The 22,838-nt window shown below is 43.5% G+C and overlaps 1 protein-coding gene across 2 annotated transcripts in view; it reads right to left on the reverse strand.

Annotated features, from left to right (window-relative positions):
• Positions 1-265: 265 nt before the first annotated feature.
• Positions 266-22,838, reverse strand: part of kat6a (K(lysine) acetyltransferase 6A) — a 40,538-nt gene continuing 17,965 nt past the window's right edge. Inside the window, exons 5-17 of one of the 2 annotated variants that reach the window (XM_058070047.1) lie at positions 21,124-21,205; positions 20,784-20,898; positions 20,361-20,677; positions 20,167-20,279; positions 18,295-18,410; positions 16,908-17,049; positions 15,261-15,422; positions 13,388-13,481; positions 11,505-11,736; positions 8,456-8,648; positions 7,661-8,368; positions 5,254-5,512; positions 266-5,171 (exon numbers count right to left, since the gene is read on the reverse strand). In XM_058070047.1, the coding sequence (XP_057926030.1) occupies positions 1,819-5,171; positions 5,254-5,512; positions 7,661-8,368; positions 8,456-8,648; positions 11,505-11,736; positions 13,388-13,481; positions 15,261-15,422; positions 16,908-17,049; positions 18,295-18,410; positions 20,167-20,279; positions 20,361-20,677; positions 20,784-20,898; positions 21,124-21,205 (5,886 nt within the window). In that variant the 3' untranslated portion in view covers positions 266-1,818. Of the gene's footprint in view, positions 5,172-5,253; positions 5,516-7,660; positions 8,369-8,455; positions 8,649-11,504; positions 11,737-13,387; positions 13,482-15,260; positions 15,423-16,907; positions 17,050-18,294; positions 18,411-20,166; positions 20,280-20,360; positions 20,678-20,783; positions 20,899-21,123; positions 21,206-22,838 lie in introns of both variants that reach the window. The other variant, XM_058070046.1, reaches the window with a different exon arrangement.

Genomic DNA, 22,838 nt, shown 5'->3' on the forward strand with positions numbered 1-22,838 from the left:
CACACACAAGTAAAAAAAATGCCAAGTGACCTTTAGATATTTGTAGTCCTTTTGTTTAAAATAGCATTAATATACTACACAAAGATAGAAAAACTCTAGAGATGAGATGGAATGGAGAGGTTAAAGGCATCTTAAAGTCACTAAAAGTGAGCAGAATTTTTTTTTTATTTATTTTGAATTTCTTAGTAATTATTACCCAAGATGTGAGCTAAAAATGTTTTTTTTTCCTGAAACAAAAATGGGGGAAAAAATGACAGTACCAATATCAATGTCAGAATTTCCTTTTTATATTATAGAAAAAACATGTTCTCTACAACAGGTTTTCTAAAGTCAAAAAGAGTCAGCTTGTGTCGCAATAGAAAGCTGCCCACTCTGATAAAATTCAGAAAGAAAAAGTTCAGAACAGAACAATAGACACAAATAAAGTATGCAATGTCAGGTGTATAAGAAAACAACAACAACAAAACAAAACAAAAAAAAAACTCCTCTCTTGACGTTGAATACTGGTACGTGGAGCAACAAGGTGAACCGTTCCACCTTACGGCATTCAAACGCCACAACCAACAAAGCTCTGACCCTGCTTTTCGTACGAGTGTGCCTCTGTGTGAGTTAAGCCATGCACTACACCAGGCCTTTTTAGGTGCACCTTTTACAAAGGCTGTCTAACCGCAGTATCTCTAGCAAAGACAGTAAGTTGAGAGACAATAAAATATATATATATATATAAAAAAATACAGGCTTAACAGAATACACGATTCATAAGCGGACAACCTCGACCCTTTTTGGGTCATCAACACTTTGTGGGGAATTGGCTAATTTGTAAACCGCGTTTTCCTTGAAGCGGCTAAAATGGAAAATCTCACCGTTTTATTTAATTGCCAAAGAAGAAGACATTGTACAAAGACTGTCAGTGGAGTGTGGAGAAGTAGAAAGCGGAAGGTTGTACATTCCTAGGCAAGAGCTAGCCAGTACATGTGTGTATGTGTGTGTGTGTGTTGCTTGATAATGGGAGGTATCAGAATATTTACATCGGTAGAAATCTGCAACATAATGCTATTGTATTTACGCATGGATTAAAATACGGTAAAACGGTTCCTTTCCTCTGTGTCTCTGCAGTGTTTTTGGTATGATGCCATCCATCCAGGAAGACAGAAAAACATGGCTGAACACCTCTACACACACAGGAGGCCCCTGCTCCTTCACTTGGACCGTGTGACCTGTCTGGCTGCGGAGACGGGGGGGTCGGGTGTGAGAGACCCCCAACGGTGTGTGTGCCACTCATTTCAGAATGCCACGTATATAAAGACTAAAGCATATGAGGCCTGACTGCACAAGGATTTTTTTTTTTTACCAAAACAACAAAAATAAAGTTCAACATGTTTAACAAAACAAGAATGCACCTACTGTTCAAGCGTCTTTTTTCTTTTTTTTTTTTTTTATGGTAAGGCTTCCTATGTCGAAAGATTGTGTGCATGGATGAAAATAACCAGATAACTGTTTATCATTTGCAGTCCGACAAATTGTCCTTTTCTGTGTATATTCCTCGCCATATCCTCTTTTCTCCCCCTGCACATGAAGAGGAAAAGTAGAGATTCGGGACTATGTAAGTCTGACCTGGTCCATGTACACACCCTGTCTCTCCTATGAGAAACTACCACTATGAATACACAGAAAAACAGTCTCTCTGTTGCAATTCAGCTCCTTCCTGGTGCCTTCCAGAGCACCGGAGAGTGTGAAGAAGAGTGATGCACATCTAAAAGTACAGCGAGTATAAGCCTTGGCCCCCCCCCTGTGTTGTCTTTTTCATTTTTCGGCTGTTCATCTGCTCATATACGGCGACTGCTTTGGGACGCCAGCGTAGCTGTGATGAGAGGGGCCCGTGTACATCATGTTGCCATGGTGATTTGGCTGCATAGGCTGCTGGGGGTAACCCTGCCCTCCCATCATTCCCATTTGCATTTGCATGGGATACTGAGCTGGCTGATTCATGTAAGGCGGGTTACCGTGGTAACCGCTGTTCATCATTGGTTGGGGCATTCGGTAGCCGGCTGACATGGCGTTGAGCGGAGTCATGTTCATGGAATTGTACGCCGCCGGCGTGGGCATGAGATTGGGCATCATGCCGCGTTGAACAGCCAAGGTGCGAGGTGTGCCCTGCATGGCTACGGCCCCCGAGCTGCGCCCGTAGAGCTGCTGCTGGTGCGTGGCGGGCGCCAGTTGCTGAGTGGCTTTGGAGCGGATGGAGATATGGCCTTTGACGGTCGCCATTTGGCCCTGCAGTCGCTGCGTGTGCGGCGGGGGGCCGAGGCTGATGTTGGTGGTGGGCATGTTGCATTGCAGCTGCAGGGAGCCCAGGTTCATGGAGCCGGAGCTGAGGTTAGGGGGCGGGGTCATTGTGGGCTGGCCCTGGGGGATGGGGGTGTGGGCAGAGGGGGCAAGCCCGGGATTAGAGAGTGAAACACTGGTGGCGTAGGAGGTGACGGAGGCAGAGTGGGAGTAAGGCATGGCGTGGGGATCCATGATGGTGTTTGTGAGCTGCTGGAGTTTGGCCAGGCTGAAGGTTGCAGAGGGTTGGGGGTAGCCCCCTGTGCCAAAGTCCTGACCCATACGCTCGTACAGGGTACGGCCACCTCCCCCTCCGCTCTCGGGGATCTCCATGATCATGGGAGTGGAGCCAAAGCCGTTACCCATGCTACACTGTGAAAGAGCCTGCTGCTGCTGCTGCGGAGGTGGGGCAGAGGACGGGGGCTGGGAGTTGGGGGCTTGCTGCTGCTGAGGAGGCTGCTGTGGCACCTTTTTTTGGGACGACTGCTGCTGTTGCTGACTGGTGCTCGGAGGCCTCTCGATAACGCCGCAGCTCTGTGGAGATTTAATTCCACAGCCGGGTGTGCTGGATGGGTGAGGACGAGGTGGAGCTTGGGGGACGGGAGTGCCGTTACTGGTTCCGGGAGCGCTGTTGGCACCAGATCCGCTTTGCTGGATGAGGCTACAGCTTCCCAGTCCATGCTGAGAAGATCCATTTCCCGTGGAAGATGCTAAGCTGGGAGCTGGAACGAAGGAGCAGCTGTTGGACTGAGAGGACGACGACGGGGTGGCCGAGCTGGAAGAAGAGGCAGCAGAAGAAGAAGCGGAGGAAGCTCCTGGGACTGACATCCCTCCTCCGTTGCCCCCATTTCCTGTCCCATTGCCTCCTCCGCCCATAGTGGAGTCATAGCTACTGGGGTTGTCATAGTTCTCTGTCGTGCTCTCAATGCTGCCCAGGTCGCTGAAGCCGCTGTCCACCACTTGCTGCGAGTGGTCCGACACAGACGGGACGTCCATCATTGGAGAGGTCTCCATGTTCTGTTGAGAGGGTGCGGACAAAGAACTGGGATGTTCCGGAGTGATTTGCGTGTACCCACTTCCACTTCCACCAGAATTTCCACCTGGCGCCGTGGGACCAGGAGTTCCTCCTCTCTGCCCAGTTGGTGTTGTATCCATGATGGTGGACGGCAATCCTGGACTGTTCACCGAACGCACAGACTGACTGGGAAGGGAAGCCATTGGGGGATTGGGCATTGGGCTGCTGTGTTGTGAGGCGCCACACTCCTCGACTAATGCAAGCGCCTCTTCCTCGGCGTCCCCGGTGTGGCTGTAACTCTGTAGAGTCCGACAGGCCGCAAGTGTCTCTTCACAGTCCTGGTAAGCCCCATGATGAGGCTCGGTCTCTTCATCCTGGGCTTCCCCTTGCGTCAGAGACTGGACGGCCTGGACCGTCTCCAGGTCTAGTTCATTGGAGTGGTGATGGGGATGATGTGAGTGATGGTGACCCAGCTCTTCTTTGAAGTCCGGGTGCTGATGAGAGTGGGCGTGGGAGTGTGTTTGTTGGGGTTCGATCAACAGCGCGACATCTTTGTCCTCCGTTTGCAACGGCTGGAGCTCCATGGGTTCCGAGGGAACAGACATGGCCGTGACAGTTTCCACAGCGGCGGCAGCCACAGCAGACTCCTCCTGCTCTCTGCGCTCCCTGTCGTCCTGCTGCGGGTCACCGGAGGGGGGGCGACACTTTGACGCCTGCAACTGCTCTTCAGGCTGTTCCTCCTCCTCCTCTTCGTCCTCCTCCTGCTTGCTGACGTAGTCCCGGGCCACGCTGTTCTCCATGTCTAAAAAAGCCTCTCCGCCTTCTGGTTCTTCTTTGACTGGAGGTGAGCTCGCATGGGAAGCAGGCTCCTCCTCCTCGTCTTCATCTTCGTCCTCATCCTCCGACTCCTGACTTTTCCTTTTCTTACTGCTGCTCTTCTCTTCTGGGTGTCCGTCACCTTCATCATCTGCATCATGGTCCTCACTACGCCGGCTTCCTGAACCCGGTGTAGCTGTTGCTCTCCTCGGCATTGTAAGATTACTATTTCCCTGCCTCTCAAATTCCTCTTCTTCTCGTTCTTCTTCCTCATCATCATCATCATCTTCTCCTTCCACAATATCCATACCCTGAGGACGGAACTGTTGGTCCCGAGGCCCTGGGTTGGATAAAGAGGACGGAGGAGACAACAAAGGACAAGAAAGCGGACGGCTTGATTTGTTCTCCTCCCAGGTTCTCTCTGCCGCAACCTCGTCCTCCTCTTCGTCTTCTTCTTCTGCTTCCTCGGGTTCAGAGGTTTGATGTGGCTTTGGTGCAGGCGGCGGTGGTTGACGGAGGGCGGGATTCTTAGGTGGTCTCCCTCTCCTTTTAGGGACCTTTGGCTCCGCGGGCATAGGGAGATAGTCCTCGTCGTCGGAGTACTTTTCTTTGTTATCAGAAGCGAATCTGGAAACTCGTTTGTTGTTTCTATCTATTGACAGCAGCGGGGCATTTTTGTCCAGCTGCTCCTCGAGCAGTTTTTGTCTCTCCTTCTCCTGCCTGTCTGCTTCCTCTTGGGCTCGCTGCAGATACCAGCTCCGAGGCTTGCGACCGGGCTTCATTTTGATTTTGGGCGGTGGAGTTGCACCGGTTGCTAGGCTTACTGCAGCCGCTCGCTGGTTGGCTCCACTTCCAGGCGGCCTTCCGGGTCCCCGTTTCTTCCAGTGAAGTGGTTTACGACTTTTTCCCTTAGGCCAGCCCTTCTTCTTCTTGACTGGGACCTCAGGATTGGCAACTACGTTTGCAGACGGGCCTGACGGCAATTCAGCCATAGGATTCAGCATAGCAGCAAGATCTGAAATGAAAGAAAAAATGACAAGTGTCATATAAACCATGTAATACATTTAACTTTAAAACTCAAATGTCATTGAACCTACCATCTTCCTCTGAATCTGAGAGGTTGCAGTGTCTTCCCCTTTTGGGAGCTGGGTCTGACAACCTAAGTGCGGAGCGGGCTGGAGGGTAGCGGCGCAGTGGGTGACCCAGGGGCGTCTCCTCCTCAAGCCTCGGCATGGGCCTCTCCGAGTCGGAATCTACAAAGGGCTCATCCAGAACCTCCGTGGTCTCAGAAATGGTCTCGGTCACCACGCTGCTGTGAGGGTGGCTGCGCTGACGAAAACGACGCTTTCTCAATGGCTTCTGGGCAAAACAGAAAGGGAAATTGAATTGAAGTCAATAGAGTGCTTGATTTATTTATAGTCCATTATTCCAAATGTTACGATCCAATCATAACTAGTGGCGTCCCGATAAAAGCTATTCACTTTTAATCCGAATCCAATATTGCAGCCGCAAATATTAGCCGATACCAATGTCACACTAGGTATGAGTAAAATGGACCACAATGTAGTGTCGACTGGGCCTAATATAACAAGTTTCAACATGCTCAATTAAGCATTGTAAACCTGACTTTACTAAGTCACCAACAGGGTCTAGTCATCTTTTCCGTTATAGCTAATGACTTCTTTGTTGTCCAGCGGAACTTTCCATTTGTAACTTTCCACTTGTATCGGAGTGGCAATATCAGAGATTGTAGATGCAGGCCAAAAATTATCATTCATTCATTCATTCATTTTCTACCGCTTTTCCTCACAAGGGTCGCGGAGGGTGCTGGAGCCTATCCCAGCTGTCTTTGGGCAAGAGGCGGGGTACACCCTGGACTGGTGGCCAGCCAATCACAGGGCACATATAGACAAACAACCATTCACACTCACATTCATACCTATGGACAATTTGGAGTGGCCAATTAACCTAGCATGTTTTTGGAATGTGGGAGGAAACCGGAGTACCCGGAGAAAACCCACGCATGCACAGGGAGAACATGCAAACTCCACAAAGAGATGCCCGAGCGGGGAATTGAACCCGGGTCTCCTAGCTGTGAGACCTAACAAAACGGCAATAGCAACAAAGTCAACTATAATGGGTAATATGGATGGAAAGATGACTGTAGGGGTGTTATTTCATGTCTAGAGGGCTCTATAAATATTCATTCATTCATTTTCTACTGCTTATCCTCACGAGGGTCACAGGGGATGCTGGAGCCTATCCCAGCTGTCTTCCGGCGAGAGGTGGGGTACACCCTGGACTGGTGGCCAGCCAATCACAGGGCACATATAGACAAACAACCATTCACACTCACATTCATACCTATGGATAATTTGGAGTGGCCAATTAACCTAGCATGTTTTTGGAATGTGGGAGGAAACCGGAGTACCCAGAGAAAACCCACAGAGAACATGCAAACTCCACACAGAGATGGGCAAGGGTGGAATTGAACCCGGGTCTCCTAGCTGTGAGGTCTACCCGCTAACCACTTTACCGCCGTGCAGCCCTACTGATATATAGATATATACAAGTGCATGAAAAACCATGCATGCACGGGGAGAACATGCAAGCTCCACACAGAGGAAGGAGGAATTGAACCCTCCTCTCCTAGCTGCAAGGTCTGCGCGCTAACCACTAGACCGCCGTGCCGCCCCCCAAAAATGATCAAATAAACAAAATGATAACATGTAATAGTTGCCACATCTTGTCGAATTTTGATGATTTAAAACACAACCGAAACTTCTTTCCTTGGCGCATCAATAGAAACTAACTAGACAATTCGCTGACCGCTAATCTCATGAGATGCTGCAGCATCGTTCACAGATGGAAGAGTGGATACCAACTCTCAATTTCCGTGAAAAAGACTCAACGAGATGCTCGTTTTCCGTCAGCATTTTTTTTTTACCTGAGGACTGATGCACACGTCTTGTGCTGGAAGACACAGCCATCAAAAATGAAAGCGGACATCGTAAGTGTTGTCGCCGCTGTTGTTGTTGTTGACAGAACGAGCATCAGTATGTGTATCAGTACACATAGAAAAGAAGTTTCGGTAGAGTTTTAAATCGTCAAAATACGGTAAGGTACTGCAACTATTAAATGTTATCAGTGTTAATGCGTAATAACAGTGTGTATATCAATTTTTTTTACAGGACTTCATTGTCAAAATAGGTGTATCCCAATTACAGCGTTGTAAGATAGCTCAAATTAACTTGTTTTCTCGTGTTAAAATGCAAAGTGAAAATAAAAGTGAAATAAATATATGTTCATGTTTCACATAAGGATTGTGAATGATGCAGTTCCCCTTTAAAGTCTTTGTGTGTAACTCAGTCTCCTGTCTTCCTGTCCTGTTATGTGATGAGGCATTCAAACGCACTACGTAACTCTGACTTTTACGCTAGTAAAGCCAAGGAAAGTTGCAAATTGTAACAAAAAACCGAAGTACCGTTATATTTTGTTTTGTACCTTGCATTTAAGGCCCATAGCAGGCTTCGTGAGAATGGGTGGAGAGCATGCCCTGCTCTCCTCTTCATCCTCCTCATCCTCCTCATCTTCTTCACTGCTATCACTGAAGCCGCTCTTCCGGACAAGAGAAGGATCACCGAGCCTGGAAACACCAGGAAGCTGCGCGAGCCCATCACTACGTTCCTCCATCTGTCTGGGCTTGGGGCCTCTCTTTTTCCTTGGAGGGCGGCCTCTTCGTGTGGGGGTTATGGTGGGGTGTCTGGCCATGTCCAGTGTGCGAAAACCTGTTGACTCGGCTTTTCTCTCCAATGAGAAAAGTGAGGGCGGACTTTCAGCTGAGCCAGTTTTTCCTCCCTCTATCTTGTCATCGTCGTCATCCTCTTCCTCCATTGGGCGGACCTTAGATGGACGTCCGACTCGTTGGCAATCCTTCGCCCCTTTGCCCCAGGGCCAGTTTTTGGGTGGGCGCCCACGGGGTCTCCGTTCTCCGTTTGCAGGCAGAGGTGGACGAGGTGGTTGTGCGGCAGGTGGACAACGGATTGAAGGCGATGCTGGAGAACTTTGGTTGACAGGAAACCCTAGAAAACCTTTGCTCTCCTCTTCTTCTTCTTCCTCGTCATCCTCCTCCTCTTCTTCTTCTTCTTCTTCTCTCTTCTTGGCTTGACGCATGTGCCATGACATTGATGGAAGCTTGTGACTTTGCTTGATCTATTTCAATACAAAAAAAACCCCAAAAAAGTCAAAACCTAATCCTGAATGAGATTTTCAGATGACCAGCTATCACAAGTGTTTTACCTCCTTGTGGTCGTCGTCCCTCAGTTCTTCGTCATCCTCATCTTCATCCTCGTCGACATCAGAAACCACAGTATTGGTTACAATGACAGGAGTCCAGCGAAGACACTCGGGGTCAACCTCGAGTTGTCGAGGTCGGGACTTGAGACGAGCCATGTGGTTCGCCACCAGTTTCTCTCGTCGCACCAGGACCGTCCTGACAGAGGAAATAACATCATTTTAATCCGATATTCATGTTCATATTCATTAAAATGAAAACGTTTTTTCACTTGTATAGCGCTTTTCCACCTCCAAGGCACTTAAAGCACTTTGACACTGCTAGAACATTTACTGATAGGTTCAGTACCTTGCCCAAAGGTACTTCAACATGATCATGGGAGGAGGGATGATCGAACTTGCAACCTTCTGGTTAGGTAATGACCACTCTACCACCTGAGCCATGCCCAAGGCACTCAAAGCGCTTTGACACTGTTAGAACTTTACTGATAGGTTCAGTACCTTGCCCAAGGATACTTCAACATGATCATGGGAGGAGGGATGATCAAACTTGCAACCTTCTGGTTAGGTAATGACCACTCTACCACCTGAGCCATGCCGTCCCTGGCATGCACGCTTCTCTGTACTCTTTTGTCCCCATGCAGTGAACCCACAACCTCACATTGACCCCCATTGCTTCTGAACATGTCAGAAAATTTGAATAATATGGAAAAGTTCAATATTTTTTGTCATTAATTTCAGAATGTGAAACCCATATAATATACAGATTCATTACACAGAGTGAAATATTGCTCAGGTGTTAATGAAAAACATAGCAGCCGTCAGGTCATCTACATTGTTGGATCTGGTGACAATACCCCACTGACTCTATGGGGTTCAGATCAGGTGACTTTGCTGACCAATCAAGCTCATTGAACCACACCGCCAAAATGAAAAAGGCATCTCCATAAAACTTGTCAGCAGAGGGAACCATGAAGTGCTCTAAAATTTCCTGATAGATGGCTGTGTTGACTGTGCACACAGTGGGCCAACACCGCCAGATGAATATGGCTCCCCAAATCATCACAGACTGTGGAAACTTGACACTGGACTTATATGCCTCTCTATTTGATTTCCAAATGCAAAATTTAATTTAAAAAAAATTGGGTGGCTTGACATGAGGAATGCAATATTTGTGGCCCAGGTGGTCTCGGATTTGTTTGTGCGTAGATGCGCCCGAGTCCAGCTTCAGTCCACTCTTTGTGAAGATCCACCAAATTCTTGAATGGATATTGCTTGACAATCCTCTGAAAACTGCGGTCATATCACTTTTGCTGGTGCACCTCGTCCCACTTTGTACTTCTACTCAACTTTCTATTAATATGCTCAGATACGGCACTCTGAACAAGCAGCATCTTTAGCAATGACCTCTTGTGGCTTTCCGTCCTTGTGGAGGGTGTCAATGGGTGTCAATCAGCAGTCTTCCCCAAGATTGAGAGACCATTTGAAAGCTCAGGATACCTTTGCAAATGTTTTGAGTTAATTAGTTGATTAGGGTGTTACACCATTACTTTCCAATATTTAAGTTTTTCACAATATTCTCAGACACTGCATTTAACTGACAGAGAATAAGACAACGTTGCAAGAGGGATCAGTGGTCTTATCGTGACAACCATCAAAATTTCAAGAAATAAATGTTCGAAAAGCTTCACTCTGTGTAATGAATTGGTGGATTTATATATTGGTTTCACATTCTAAAACGAGTGACAAAAAAGACTTTCATGATATTACAATTTTTGCATCTGTATATTATTTTATTTGTGGCGGCCCACCACAAAAAAATTTGCACCACCACAATTTGATTTGGGGCCACATATTCGCCCTTACACAACACATTATAATGGGACCATCAGTGAATGTAGTTTGTTGTTCCAACACTGTATGGTAAATGGCATCATAACTGACAGAGAATAAGACAACGTTGCAAGAGGAATCAGTGGTCTTATCGTGACAACCATCAAAATTTCAAGAAATAAATGTTCAAAGTGTAATGAATCGGTGGGTTTATATATGGGTTTCACATTCTAAAATGAATGACAAAAAAGACTTTCATGATATTAAAATTTTTGCATCTGTAGATTATTTTATTTGTGGCGGCCCGCTACATAGAAATTTGCACCACCACAATTTGATTTGGGGCCACATATTCGCCCTTACACAACACATTATAATGGGACCATCAGTGAATGTAGCTTATTGTTCCAATACAGTATGGTAAATGGCATCATAACTGCCAGAGAATAAGACAACGTTGCAAGAGGGATCAGTGGTCTTATCGTGACAACCATCAAAATTTCAAGAAATAAATGTTCGAAAAGCTTCACTCTGTGTAATGAATCTGTGGGTTTATATATTGGTTTCACATTCTAGAGAGAATAAGACAACGTTACAAGAGGGATCAGTGGTCTTACCATTCACTTTGGAGACTAACAGTAGTCTATATCTAAGAACACTCACTGCCTGCTCAGTTTTGCTTTTGACGTGAAATAAAAAAAAAATACACAAAAAAGTGACAGGAAAATAGTTAATTTGTATTTCTAAACATATTTATTTTGTTTTTCATGTATTTGCTGCCTTTTTGTTTCCCACTGTGTTCACAAAAAGTACTTGCATGTGTGTCATGGTCAATTATGCAAATCAGCAAATAAACCGGTGCCAGAAATAGACAGCAGTCCCGTGGGAAACACTCATCTTTCAATGGAACCCGCTTATGTTGACAACCAGCCTGTCGACCAGTTTATTAAGTCCCACTCCACCGTGGTCTTATTACCAAAAAGTAAACTGAAGTGGAAATACATGGTTGACCACTTCTGTCAACATAAAATTTAACAACCAAAGGAATCATTTATATGAAAAATCAGTCATGCTATGTCATATGCTATGTAGCGTCGTAAACCTCATCACCATGCGTGCAGCAACATGAAATGGTCTAGTTAGACCGTATTATAATGTGCACATAGTGACTTTCTGTATGTAAAGTATGTGTTATGGATGGATGGGTGTGTTATGCGCTGACCTGTCTCCTCGCTGCTCAAGCATGTTGAGGCTGTGTAGGGTTGTGGTGATATCCTGCGGGCAGATCCCCGTCAGTTTGCTGAGCTGTCTGATGGTGATCTGCCGGTCATGGACCCTATGGAGGCACTCCAGGACCTCACTGCGCCAATAAGCCATGTAAGACAATCTACCGAGGTCTGACAGAGGCTTTTCTGGTGATCCGGGCTGGCCTTCACGCTTAGATAGCAGGTAGCCTGCAACGAGATGGGGAAAAACAAACACAATGAGAAAATGTGTCACTAGGCGATAAAGTTTGATGGTCGATAATTGCGCAATTTTTACTTAAACGATTATTCAAAAATCTTTGTATCATGTTATCATTGTGTCACGTCGCATTTGAGCCACTAGATGCTACTCAAATGTAGTGTACCTGTGTGAGGCATAACATATTAGCTACGAATCAGGAAGCATCATCACACACAATCCAACTCCTGGTGTCAAAAGAACAACACACACACAGCAACACAATAAGTGGATATCAACAGACAATACACTACCAACGTATAATGCAGAATATTGACCAACTACTATGCGGGCGCTAACCATGTGCAGCATCTATCAAGTACTGAGCTCCCTGCACTGTTATGAGAAGAGGCATTCAAACGCAGTACGTAACTCTGACTTTTACGCTACTAACGCGGCAAAAACAAACAATGAGAAAATGTGTCACTAGGCGATAAAGTTTGATGGTCGATAATTGTGCCAATTTTGACTTAAATGATTATCATTCAAAAATCTTTCTATCATGTTATTATTGTGTCACGTCGCATTTGAGCCACTAGATCGGGGGGGGGGGCAAATATTTGGACTCGTGGGCCGCATTGAGTTAACAAAATTGTCTGTTGGGCCGGAACATATATTAAACACACACACACACACACTATTTTATGCTTATAATTTCCCTTTAATTATTTGTCTAATTTGATCTGTAAAAGTATTATACTATCAGCTGTATGTTAAAAATTGAAATACTTAGAAAGCAACTGGCGGGCCGTATTCAAACGCTTGGTGGGCCGCATGTGGCCCCCGGGCCGTAGTTTGCCCACCCCTGCACTAGATGGTACTCAAATGTAGTGTGCAGGAAGCATCATCACACACAATCATACTCCTGGTGTCAAAAGAACACACAGCAACACAATAGGTGGATATCAACTGACAATACACTACCAATGTATAATGCAGAATATTGACCAAATATTATGTGAGCGTTAACCATGTGTTTTCCAGCCTATTTTTTTAAACAAAACTGTACAGCAAAGCACTCCAAGCGATACTACATGATATACTAGATCGTCTCTGTTAAGAAAAAAACATTTATATGCAGTGTATTGATAAACTATCCTTGGGGGTCATATTTGAGCTGTGTAAAATAATGGCGATGACAGGCTGCACGACTTGCGTGAGTTTAGATGGTAGCCATCCTTTTAAATCATAACGTGATTGAATACAACACTGCAGACCCCCGCTGAACGCGCATCATTGTGTCCCGTTTCGTTTAATTTTTACTCCACGAGTGTCGACTATCGGGTTGCCCGCCCTGCATAGCCACACTGGAGCTATGCACTAAGCACTCCATAGAAAGAGGCTTAAATAGCTGAGAAGATGCTCACTCTGTACTGTGTTCATTTCATATAGAGCTAATGCACACAGACACATGCAGAGTGAACCCTCTCGTCATCCAGCCGGTGAAGCACAAAGAGACTAACAGATGGTGCTGATGTGCATACACTTAAATGTCAGTTTGAGTGCTCATAATTGCTAAATTGGTCGATAAATACATATATACATTATTAGTATCACAGTATTCATAATACTGTATTTGTGTGTAATAAAGTTGAGACTTACTGAAATCAATGAGAAAGCGCCCATAGCCCCTTCGCTGGTACTGTGGAAGAATCATGATGCATGATACATTGTACTTCTGTTGGCAGTGCTTCTCCTAAAAAAGGGGAGGGAAAGACATTTTATCGTTACAATAATAATAATAATAATAATAATAATAATAATAATAATAATAATGGCCTCATATTTGGGAAAGGCCAGCTGGGTGTTAAAGGTGATGCATCAACTCACTAAACGCTTTGGTTTGGCTGAGTGCTGGCATACACCAGCAACTAATAACTGGGCTACAGGAAAATTCAGTATTCCATATATTTGTACAAAGATTTACCAGTATCGACAGCCTGACAATTACAAATTACAACTGCAAATTACACTTTACCATAATTACCATAAATAAGGATAATGGGCATTTAATTTTCCTCAATTTGTGTGTATTTGTATTATTCAGATTTCATATTTTATACTCTTATCTAGCCAGTGTTGTATGCCTCAACTAAAATGACAAAGCTTTTGTAAATGCGCAAATCTAATGCATCATAAATAAATAGATGCATTTTTGTTAGTGGCTGTGGTAGAATCCAGGTAAATACTGCCATGCTATTAGTAACAGCGTGCACGTTTAAATGCTGTGTAGGTAGACAGAAGTTGCTACAGTAAACCTCGGATATATCGGACTCTGATATATCGGAAATTCGCTCACAACGGACAGATAAAAAAGAACCAATTTTTCTGTAATGCATTTCCAATAAAAATTCATTGCATATATCAGATTTTTTATAACAGATTTCGCCTATTTCGGACAAAATCTCCAGTCCCGTTCCAATGCATTTCCATTAAATTTCCCTCGCATATATCGGATGGCCGCATCGTGGCGCTCCGATTTGCCGAATCGTGACAGGCCGCTATACTGCAGCATTTGCAGCGTTGCCTGCGCGTCCAGGTACATTGGAAACATAGTCAAGGAAGTGCCTTTTTATAACGGATAAAATCCGATTTACGCATATACCGGATATAAATCCTATATATACGTAAAACAGACATTTTCCGGTATACGCATATAACGGATTTCGCTTATATCGGACAAAACCAGTGGGAACAATTAAATCCGATATATCCGAGGTTTACTGTATTAAAACGTGTCAAAATGAATGGATCGCTTGGTCGTAGAAATGAGAAATTGTCTTTTATTTATTTGCTGCTGTGACAAAAAAGCAAGCGAAGGTGGTGCACTCGTCCTTTGAATCGTGCTGCAATCACAGCTCGTCATTCTTCCCACCGCAGGGACTTGCACCCTTGCAAGGAGAATGCGTTAGAGTATAGGCTGCCTCATAAATGTTGGTATTTCTGCACTTTTTAAAACACGTGTCTCCATCCGCGCACAGTTAGAAAATTGTGGAGGTGTGTGGAGCGGATATTTTCCGCATGAAAGCGGTCGCTTGAGGGGGCGTAGGTGTGAAAATAAAGTCTTTTGTCCCCATGGAGCTGCGTGGACATCAAGGATGAGGAGAGCATGAAGTCATGATTGATGGTGTTCTCTATGTGACTACGAAGAACACAGCATGTGGACTGCTGTGTTCTCCTATGCTAACATCAGCCATTGGTATTTTTTCTAATCTAATTCAGAAGCCAAATGCTGGTGGCCCTCCAAGTAACCGGATGAAAGTTCCTCATCACCAAAATCTGACCAGAACTTGGCTCATGGGATGAAGTCGGGGATGAGTCACTGTTGATGGACTACACTGCTGATGACACTTTTATCAGTATTTTCAAGGCAGTAGTGAAAAGCCATGTCAGCCAGTCATTATTTTTATAATTTAAATTCAGTGGGTGCAGATGAAATTCAAAATAGTGGTGTGGACTTTCAAGAGAGTTCTACCTTGGAAAAGTAGCCAACAAGGTGGCAACCTTTGCTGTCGTTCTGGGTGAGCACATAGAACAGGAAGGGCTCCACATCGTAGTAGAGGGTCTTGTGGTCGAGAAACAGCTTGGCCAGCAGGCACAGATTCTGGCAGTAGATTGTGCTCACATTGCCGTCAACCTTTCAAAAAAAAAATAATAAGAAAACAAACATTAGTGACTGAGGGATTGCGAGGTCTGGGGCTGGGATGATACGTCGACGTCATCGACGCAAGAACTGCACGTCGAATCAGAATAAAAAAATGGCGACTTCCGCCGTGGCATCAAGTTGCAGCAAGAAAAGAAAATATCTCGCAATAGGATGTCAAAAGTATGGGAGTACTTTAGACTTAAAGGTAACAATTCGGTGGTCTGTGACATGTGCAGATGGATGCAAATGGGGATAGCGTACCGTAAAAGCACTACCGCGATGCACCAGCACTCTGGAGCTGCTTGTGCGGAGAAGCATACACCGTACGTTTTCAACTTTTTTTTTTTCTTCTTTCCTTGTTTGCAATGATTAACCTCATCGTTCATAGTTATAGTTTATAGATAGTTTTGTTTATTGAAAGAATGTTAAATGTATTATAGGATTCAATTGTGCACTTTGTTGTATTGTTCGATACAATTCAATTTTGAATGTATTAATACAAATATATTAAGAAGAAATTTGTGTTTTATTAATTAATTGCTATATAGGTCCAATTATGGCGAGATAATCGAATCAAATCGGATTTAAAAATGAATCGCGAGATTACTCAATGCTTCGAAAAACAATTTTCTAGATTAATCGATTACAAAAATAATCCAGCCCTAGTGGTTAGTGGTGTGCCGCAAAATTTTGCCAATGTAAAAAAAAAAAAAAACATGCCGTGGTTCAAAAAAAGCTTGAAAAAAAGTGTTCTAGCACACTGTTATGAATGAACTGAGAAACAAAGCCGTGGTCCATGTGGCTTGCAGTGTTATCCACTCAAATATAATCATATCATTTCATGTCAAAATGAGACAACAAATATATTTAGAAGAGAAAAGGTGGAGTGCATTACTGATATTATTTGTGTGGTGCTTAGTGGTGCTAAAGAGATTTTTGATTTAATTAGTTGTGTATGTAAGCAGCCATGATATTGTATGTTGCAATTATATCGAATGGATTTCCTAAAAAAAATAAAATAAATTGACTCATGCGTCAAGCGTTAGCTGCTGGCTATTTGTTGATTAATTACCTTAAGCAAGGGGGAGAAGGGGGGCAAAGAAATAGAGACACCTAATAGTGATTATAGTGGTGTGTCTTTCTATAGCAAGGTCGTCCGTCATCCTTTACGATGCTGATTACAGATAGCCATAATAAATCGATTATAATAAATGATTTGGAAACTGTTGATTAAATGCATCTTAAAGCAATTGAGTCATCATGTCATCAATATGTATTTCAGCTACAACCGTGCAGACCTCCTTCCATGCTGCGTTATTCTGCTCAATAACACACCGGCATGAAATCAGAAGCCTCCTATCCCATGCTAAATTTAATATGAAAACAATCAATAAATGAATCATGAATGTATAAAATGAATATAGTTGAATGTCAATTGTTTGTGAATTTCTGTGTAATCTTTCTGTTCAAGTTTACCTCAAACACAGAGACATCTTCTTTCCTGTAAATCTCATTAGCGGGAGGATGGAACCAGTTGCACTTCTTCATGTGTTGGTAGAGGATGCTGCGGCTCTTCATGTACCGCAAGCAGAACTCACACAAGTAGAGTTTGGGTAGTCTAGAAAAGAAATACAAGGTAGAATATAGTTAAAAGGGACCCCAGAAACGTCCACGTAATCATGCATTAGAATAAGTAGTGATAAGGATATCTGTAGTACTTATGACTGCTCTGGGAAAAAAACAAATACTGTATATTCCAGATCATAAGTCAGTTTTTTTCATGGTTTGGCTGGTCCTGTGACTTGTACTCCGGAGCACCTTATACAGTATATATGGTTTGTTTATTTGTTTTTACTACACACTGGTGCGAGAGGGGGCTTTAGTCTTGTGTGCCAGTATCTGCTACTGCTATGACTACTGTAAATTTATGAGTATTTTATCCATTCAGCCTCTCATTCAGTATTTTTTGAAAATGTGTTCCAGGGGCCTTGTTGACACTAATACGGGCATTTTAAAATGGCATATTTTTCCAATGTATTCAGGCCTGTCACCCACGAGCATTTGTTCTTAAAAACTAAGCTTTCGGAAAAGTTTGGCCAGGGTGAAGATTTTATGAATTTCCAGCTTAAAGTGTATTTTTGTGGATGGTAAAGACAAAGCTTTTGGCTTGTTGCTGACAGATGATGTAACGATTATTTGCTGTTTCCATATTATATAAGTATAAATTTATGCATGAAATGGCACACATAACATTGTTGCTTTTAAGCATGCTATCACGTGGGCTAACACGACATCGCTAATCGCTAGTCTCACCATAATTCACAGACAGAAAAGTGAATACCTAGCTCTCAATTTCACTACAAAGACTCAACAAGATGCTCGTTGAGTCTTGTGCTGGAAGACACGGCCATCCCGATGTAAGCGGACATCGTAAATGTTGTCGGCGTATCTGTGCTGCTGTTGTTGCCGGAACTAGCATAAGTATGTGTATTAATGCGCTCTAGGAAAGAAGTTTTAAAAAATCAAAATACAGTAAGATACTGCAACTATTACATGTCATCATCAGTGTACGTGTTCATGCATGATCACAGCATGTATATCAAATGATGCAATGTTGTTAGAGGTTTTTTTAGAGGGCTTCATAGTCTGTTGTCAGCTAGCTCATATTAACTCATTTTCTCCTGTTATAATGCACTGAAAACGGAGAGAAATGTGTTCATGTTTCACAAGATGAATTTGAAAGACGGTCAAAATTCCAACACAAGTGTAGTTCTCCTTTAAGATTCATTTTATTTGCAACCAGATACATCAGGTCTATCAACCTAGAGGAGGAAAAAAAATTTTTTTTTTTATGTTTTCCCACCTGCTGTACTCCTGCGGGTAGGGCGAAGAGTACCAGGTCTGGATTTCAAACTTGCCAAATTCGATGACAGATGGACATCGCATCTGAGGGTCTGGTGGACCCGTCACTCCGACTTTCTATGGTGAGCAATGCAGAGAAAGAAAGAAGAGAACCAGAAAAGGCAAGGTTACATTCAGCACTGCGTGGACATTGACAATAATTCCATGTGGCCACAAAATAACTCCCAAGTCAAACACTGTAAAACACAGATAGCATGGAGTAATGACTTCCGGGTTAAAGGGAAAGCTAACTCGACTGAAGAGGCAAGCGTCAGGCAGAAGTGGTTGGAGTTTCAGATTCAGATTTTTTTTTGTTTGTTTTTTTACACACTGGTAGTCCTGCAAAACACATTACATTATACAATGTCATAATGAGGTTTTTGAATTTGAAAGTGAGGCCTGGAAGAAGATTGGGATGGCTCTGAACTCTCGATTTCAGTGAGGTTTTTCCAAACACTGACGTCACAGTCGGACTTCCTTATATGGGCGTGCCTGGGTATAAGCCTGGGTATAAGCCTGCCCTCCCTCGTCTTTGCTGCACTGTGATAGCATGGAGTAATGACTTCCAGATTTGAGGGAAAGCTAACTCGCCTGAAGAGGCAAGCATCAGGCAGAAGTGGTTGGAGTTTCAGATTCCCTGTCAGTAAGAGAAAAATATGCTGTTCCAACTTTACTCGGTCATGTTGAAGAGTCCGAAGAGCAAGCTGTAAGTAATTTATCAGTGTCCCAACTGTGTTTATTTTGTGTAAGTCATGGAGCAAAAGTGCTTGTCTGTGTAGCGATATAACATACAGGAAGTGGGGTTGCCACAATTAGAGGCTCTACACGTTTTTTTTTTTTTTTTTTTACACACTGGTAGTCCCGCAAAACACATTACATTTTACTAATGCCGTAGAAACCCTGACGCTAAAATGCTAAATCCACTACCCACTGAAGACGTCTTGAAGTAACCTCTTTTCTTGATAAAGGTCGGACTGTACAATCTCAACGTACAGATCGGATTCGGGAAAGCCGACATTTCAAAAATATAAACCACAAGTCAGCAACATCGCTGTTTATTATCGGCTCTTCTACCATTTATTAACTCCTAAACAGTTAGCATTACAAACCGGAAGTTTTTTATGCACTCAACCACAGTTGCGTGGGCATGCCTGGAGGCGGGCTGTTGGTGGAATACATTAAAACAGACCTCAAAATCCCCAAAACACAGCTGAATATGGGCAGATTCTAGAAGAACTAGAACGCTTTCTGTGCAGGTTATTGTGTGTAGCTGCTCTATAGACCACAACTCAATAGAAAGGGTGGAAAAATGAACATAATATGTCCCCTTTAAACAATGACAATATACAGTAAACCTCGGATATATCGGACTCGGATATATCCGAAATTCGCTCACAACGGACAGATAAAAAAGAACCAATTTTTCTGTAATGCATTTCCAATAAAAATTCATTGCATATATCGGATTTCGCCTATTTCGGACAAAATCTCCAGTCCCGTTCCAATGCATTTCCATTAAATTTCCCTCACATATATCGGATGGCCGCATTGTGGCGCTCCGATTCGCCGAATCGTGACAGGCCGCTATACGACGTCATTTGCAGCGTTTGCAGCGTTGCCTGCGCGTCCAGGTACATTGGAAACATAGTCAAGGAAGTGCCTTTTTATAACGGATAAAATCCGATTTACGCATATACCGGATATACATCCGATATATGCGTAAAACGGACATTTTCCGGTAACGGATTTCGCTTATATCGGACAAAACCAGTGGGAACAATTGATTGGTTTACTGTAGTTGCATTTGGCATGTGTGTCATATTCATCTGGATACCTGTAAAGCAAGCTCCTGGATGTGTCTGAACAGCTCAATGTCTTTTTCTGTAAGATTTTCATGGCCAGGCAGTCTGTCGTCCTCATCACGCCAGTCACTGCCTTCTTGATTGTCTGAGGGTGGCAAAAACCCAAACAATGGAAACCACATTAAATAAGTTTCAACTAATTGATAAATCTACGTGTCTGACCTACCCGCTCTGTCATCTCCATCTCCCTTGCGACTGGATTTCTTTCTAATGCGACACTGCTGAGAGTAATCCACTACTTCCTGGCGTGCCTTACGACCCTCAGGCGAAGGTGTAAAAAATTTTGTGAGGGCGTCGATTAATCCCTTGGTCTTGTTGTTGAAGCGAAGGCTGCTTTGCGTCGGGTCGTCGCCGTCTCGCATCGTGAAAAGTAGCCGGTCGTCGCCAGGGTAACCTTCGCAAGAGGAGCTTGACGAGGAATTGGCCGAGGCTGAACGCTTCCGCCGGGCACGCCCACCCAGCTTCTTGAAGGGCCGCCCTGGCCTATGAGGCGAACGAACGAGACATTGTCATAAAACATTGTTTGAGTGGAGTACACAATAATTTACACACAATAAATTAAAATAATAACTTGAAGGCATTTCTTCACCTGTTCTTGGGCCGTCCGAGCGGTGCATTATAGCGCCGTTTTATTTGTGCTGCCTTTTCATGTAAAAGATTTTTTCCCTTTTTCCTGGGTTGGCAGATTTGACAAATCCACATGCCTGGGGATAATTCAAAACAGAAGTTGAATATCACAGGCGATTTAATATATCTATCTTGTTTAGAATTGAAAGCAAACAACACAAGATATGTTTTATAGCTGTGGTCAAATAGTGTTGCTTTCATGTGTATGTCATCTACAAATATCTTGTCTACTCCAAAATTGTTTTATGGGGGGGGCTGTAAAGATGTAATCAAGATGTAGGGGAAATATGTTATTTATTTACCTTTTGGCATCCGCGTGAGGGGAGGATCACAGCACTCCATGTGGAAGCCCCGGTCACATGAGTCGCAGAATAACATATTGTCCTGCACAGACGTACACAAAAACATGTACTGATGAATATAATTCATAAGTGATTTCATTACTGAGTTAAGTTGTACAGTAAACCTCAGATATATCGGATTCAATTGTTCCCACTGGTTTTGTCCGATATAAGCAAAATCCGTTATATGTGTATACCGGAAAATGTCCGTTTTACGCATATATCAGATTTATATCCAGTATATGCGTTATAAAAAGGCACTTCCTTGACTATGTTTCCAATGTACCTGGACTGGGCAATGAAAAGAGACGTAAGGTAATGAGAATTTAACTTTATTGGAATCTGAGCATAACAAATTGTTAATTAAGCTAGGCCCCGTTACGCCCGTCAGGCCTACGTTATTTCCAATAGTGAAGTTAAGATCTCATTCACTGCTGTGCTAGTATTATTGACGTCACTCACTTTTATATTTGTCCTAAATCTGGAGCCAGGAGAAAGACAATAGCCAGCGACACCAACAAGATTAGCATAACGATGCGGCCATCCGATATATGCGAGGGAAATTTAATGGAAATGCATTGGAACGGGACTGGAGATTTTGTCCGAAATAGGCGAAATCCGTTATAAAAAATCCGATATATGCAATGAATTTTTATTGGAAATGCATTAGAGAAAAATCGGTTCTTTTTTATCTGTCTGTTGTGAGCGAATTTCCGATATATCCGAGTCCGATATATCCGAGGTTTACTGTATTAAACTTGGAAGAATGGCAAACCGTAGCAAAAACAGCAAACATCTGAGTCAAAAACACAAATGCCGTTATTGTTAACAATTATCCAAAGAAAAAAAGCAGGACGTCTGTGTGAAAGGGAACAGCAACAAGCAAGAACTCCTCCCGCCCTATTGGGCTGAAAGTAATTGTCCCTATTCAATAAGTACTGTGTACTGTAAGTCACACAAGATACCGGCATAGATATTTCCACACATTTAATCACTGGTTGGCAGTTCTGTGTAAAAGTCACCACAAAATAAGGCCGTATGTGCTGTACAAGTGTTATAACACAGGGGAGCAAACCTGCCATGGAATTTGACTTTAGGTTTATTATTATGGATTTATTTATTTTGTGAAATGTGTCTGTCATCATTATGAACTTGCGAGTAGCAATCATAAAGTCATTCCATGTATGTAATTGTGCCGTGCCCTGACCCCGCCTCTTCCAACCGTGCCACACTTGAGCACCGATCAGAGCGTATTGGCCAGGTGTGTAATACTCGGTCCTAAATGTGTAAGTACCTCCACAGTGAAGGCGCCGAAAAACTGGAATCTGAGGCGGAGTGTCGAATTTGGGAGAGTTCTAGCATGTTGCTGTTCCCTTTTCACACAGACGTCCTGCTTTTTTTCTTTGTATTATGTTTACAATAACGAAAATAACATTTGTGTTTTGACTCAGATGTTTGCTGTTCTTTTTTTCTGTAACTAATTTATATTCTGGTTTTATTCTCTTCACAAACATTAACGCACTCTTGCTACGTGCACCCCTCCGAGTGGCAACCACCCCCCTATCGATCCTTCCAGGGTGAATTATGTAACAGTAACCAAGCACTACAACAGTTAAATTTAAGCAAAACATCCATTCACTTTCCCACAGAATGTGATGCTTTTGTTGGGGTTTTTA

This window comes from Doryrhamphus excisus, chromosome 4 (genome assembly GCF_030265055.1).
Source record: "Doryrhamphus excisus isolate RoL2022-K1 chromosome 4, RoL_Dexc_1.0, whole genome shotgun sequence".
Classification (NCBI taxonomy): domain Eukaryota; kingdom Metazoa; phylum Chordata; class Actinopteri; order Syngnathiformes; family Syngnathidae; genus Doryrhamphus; species Doryrhamphus excisus.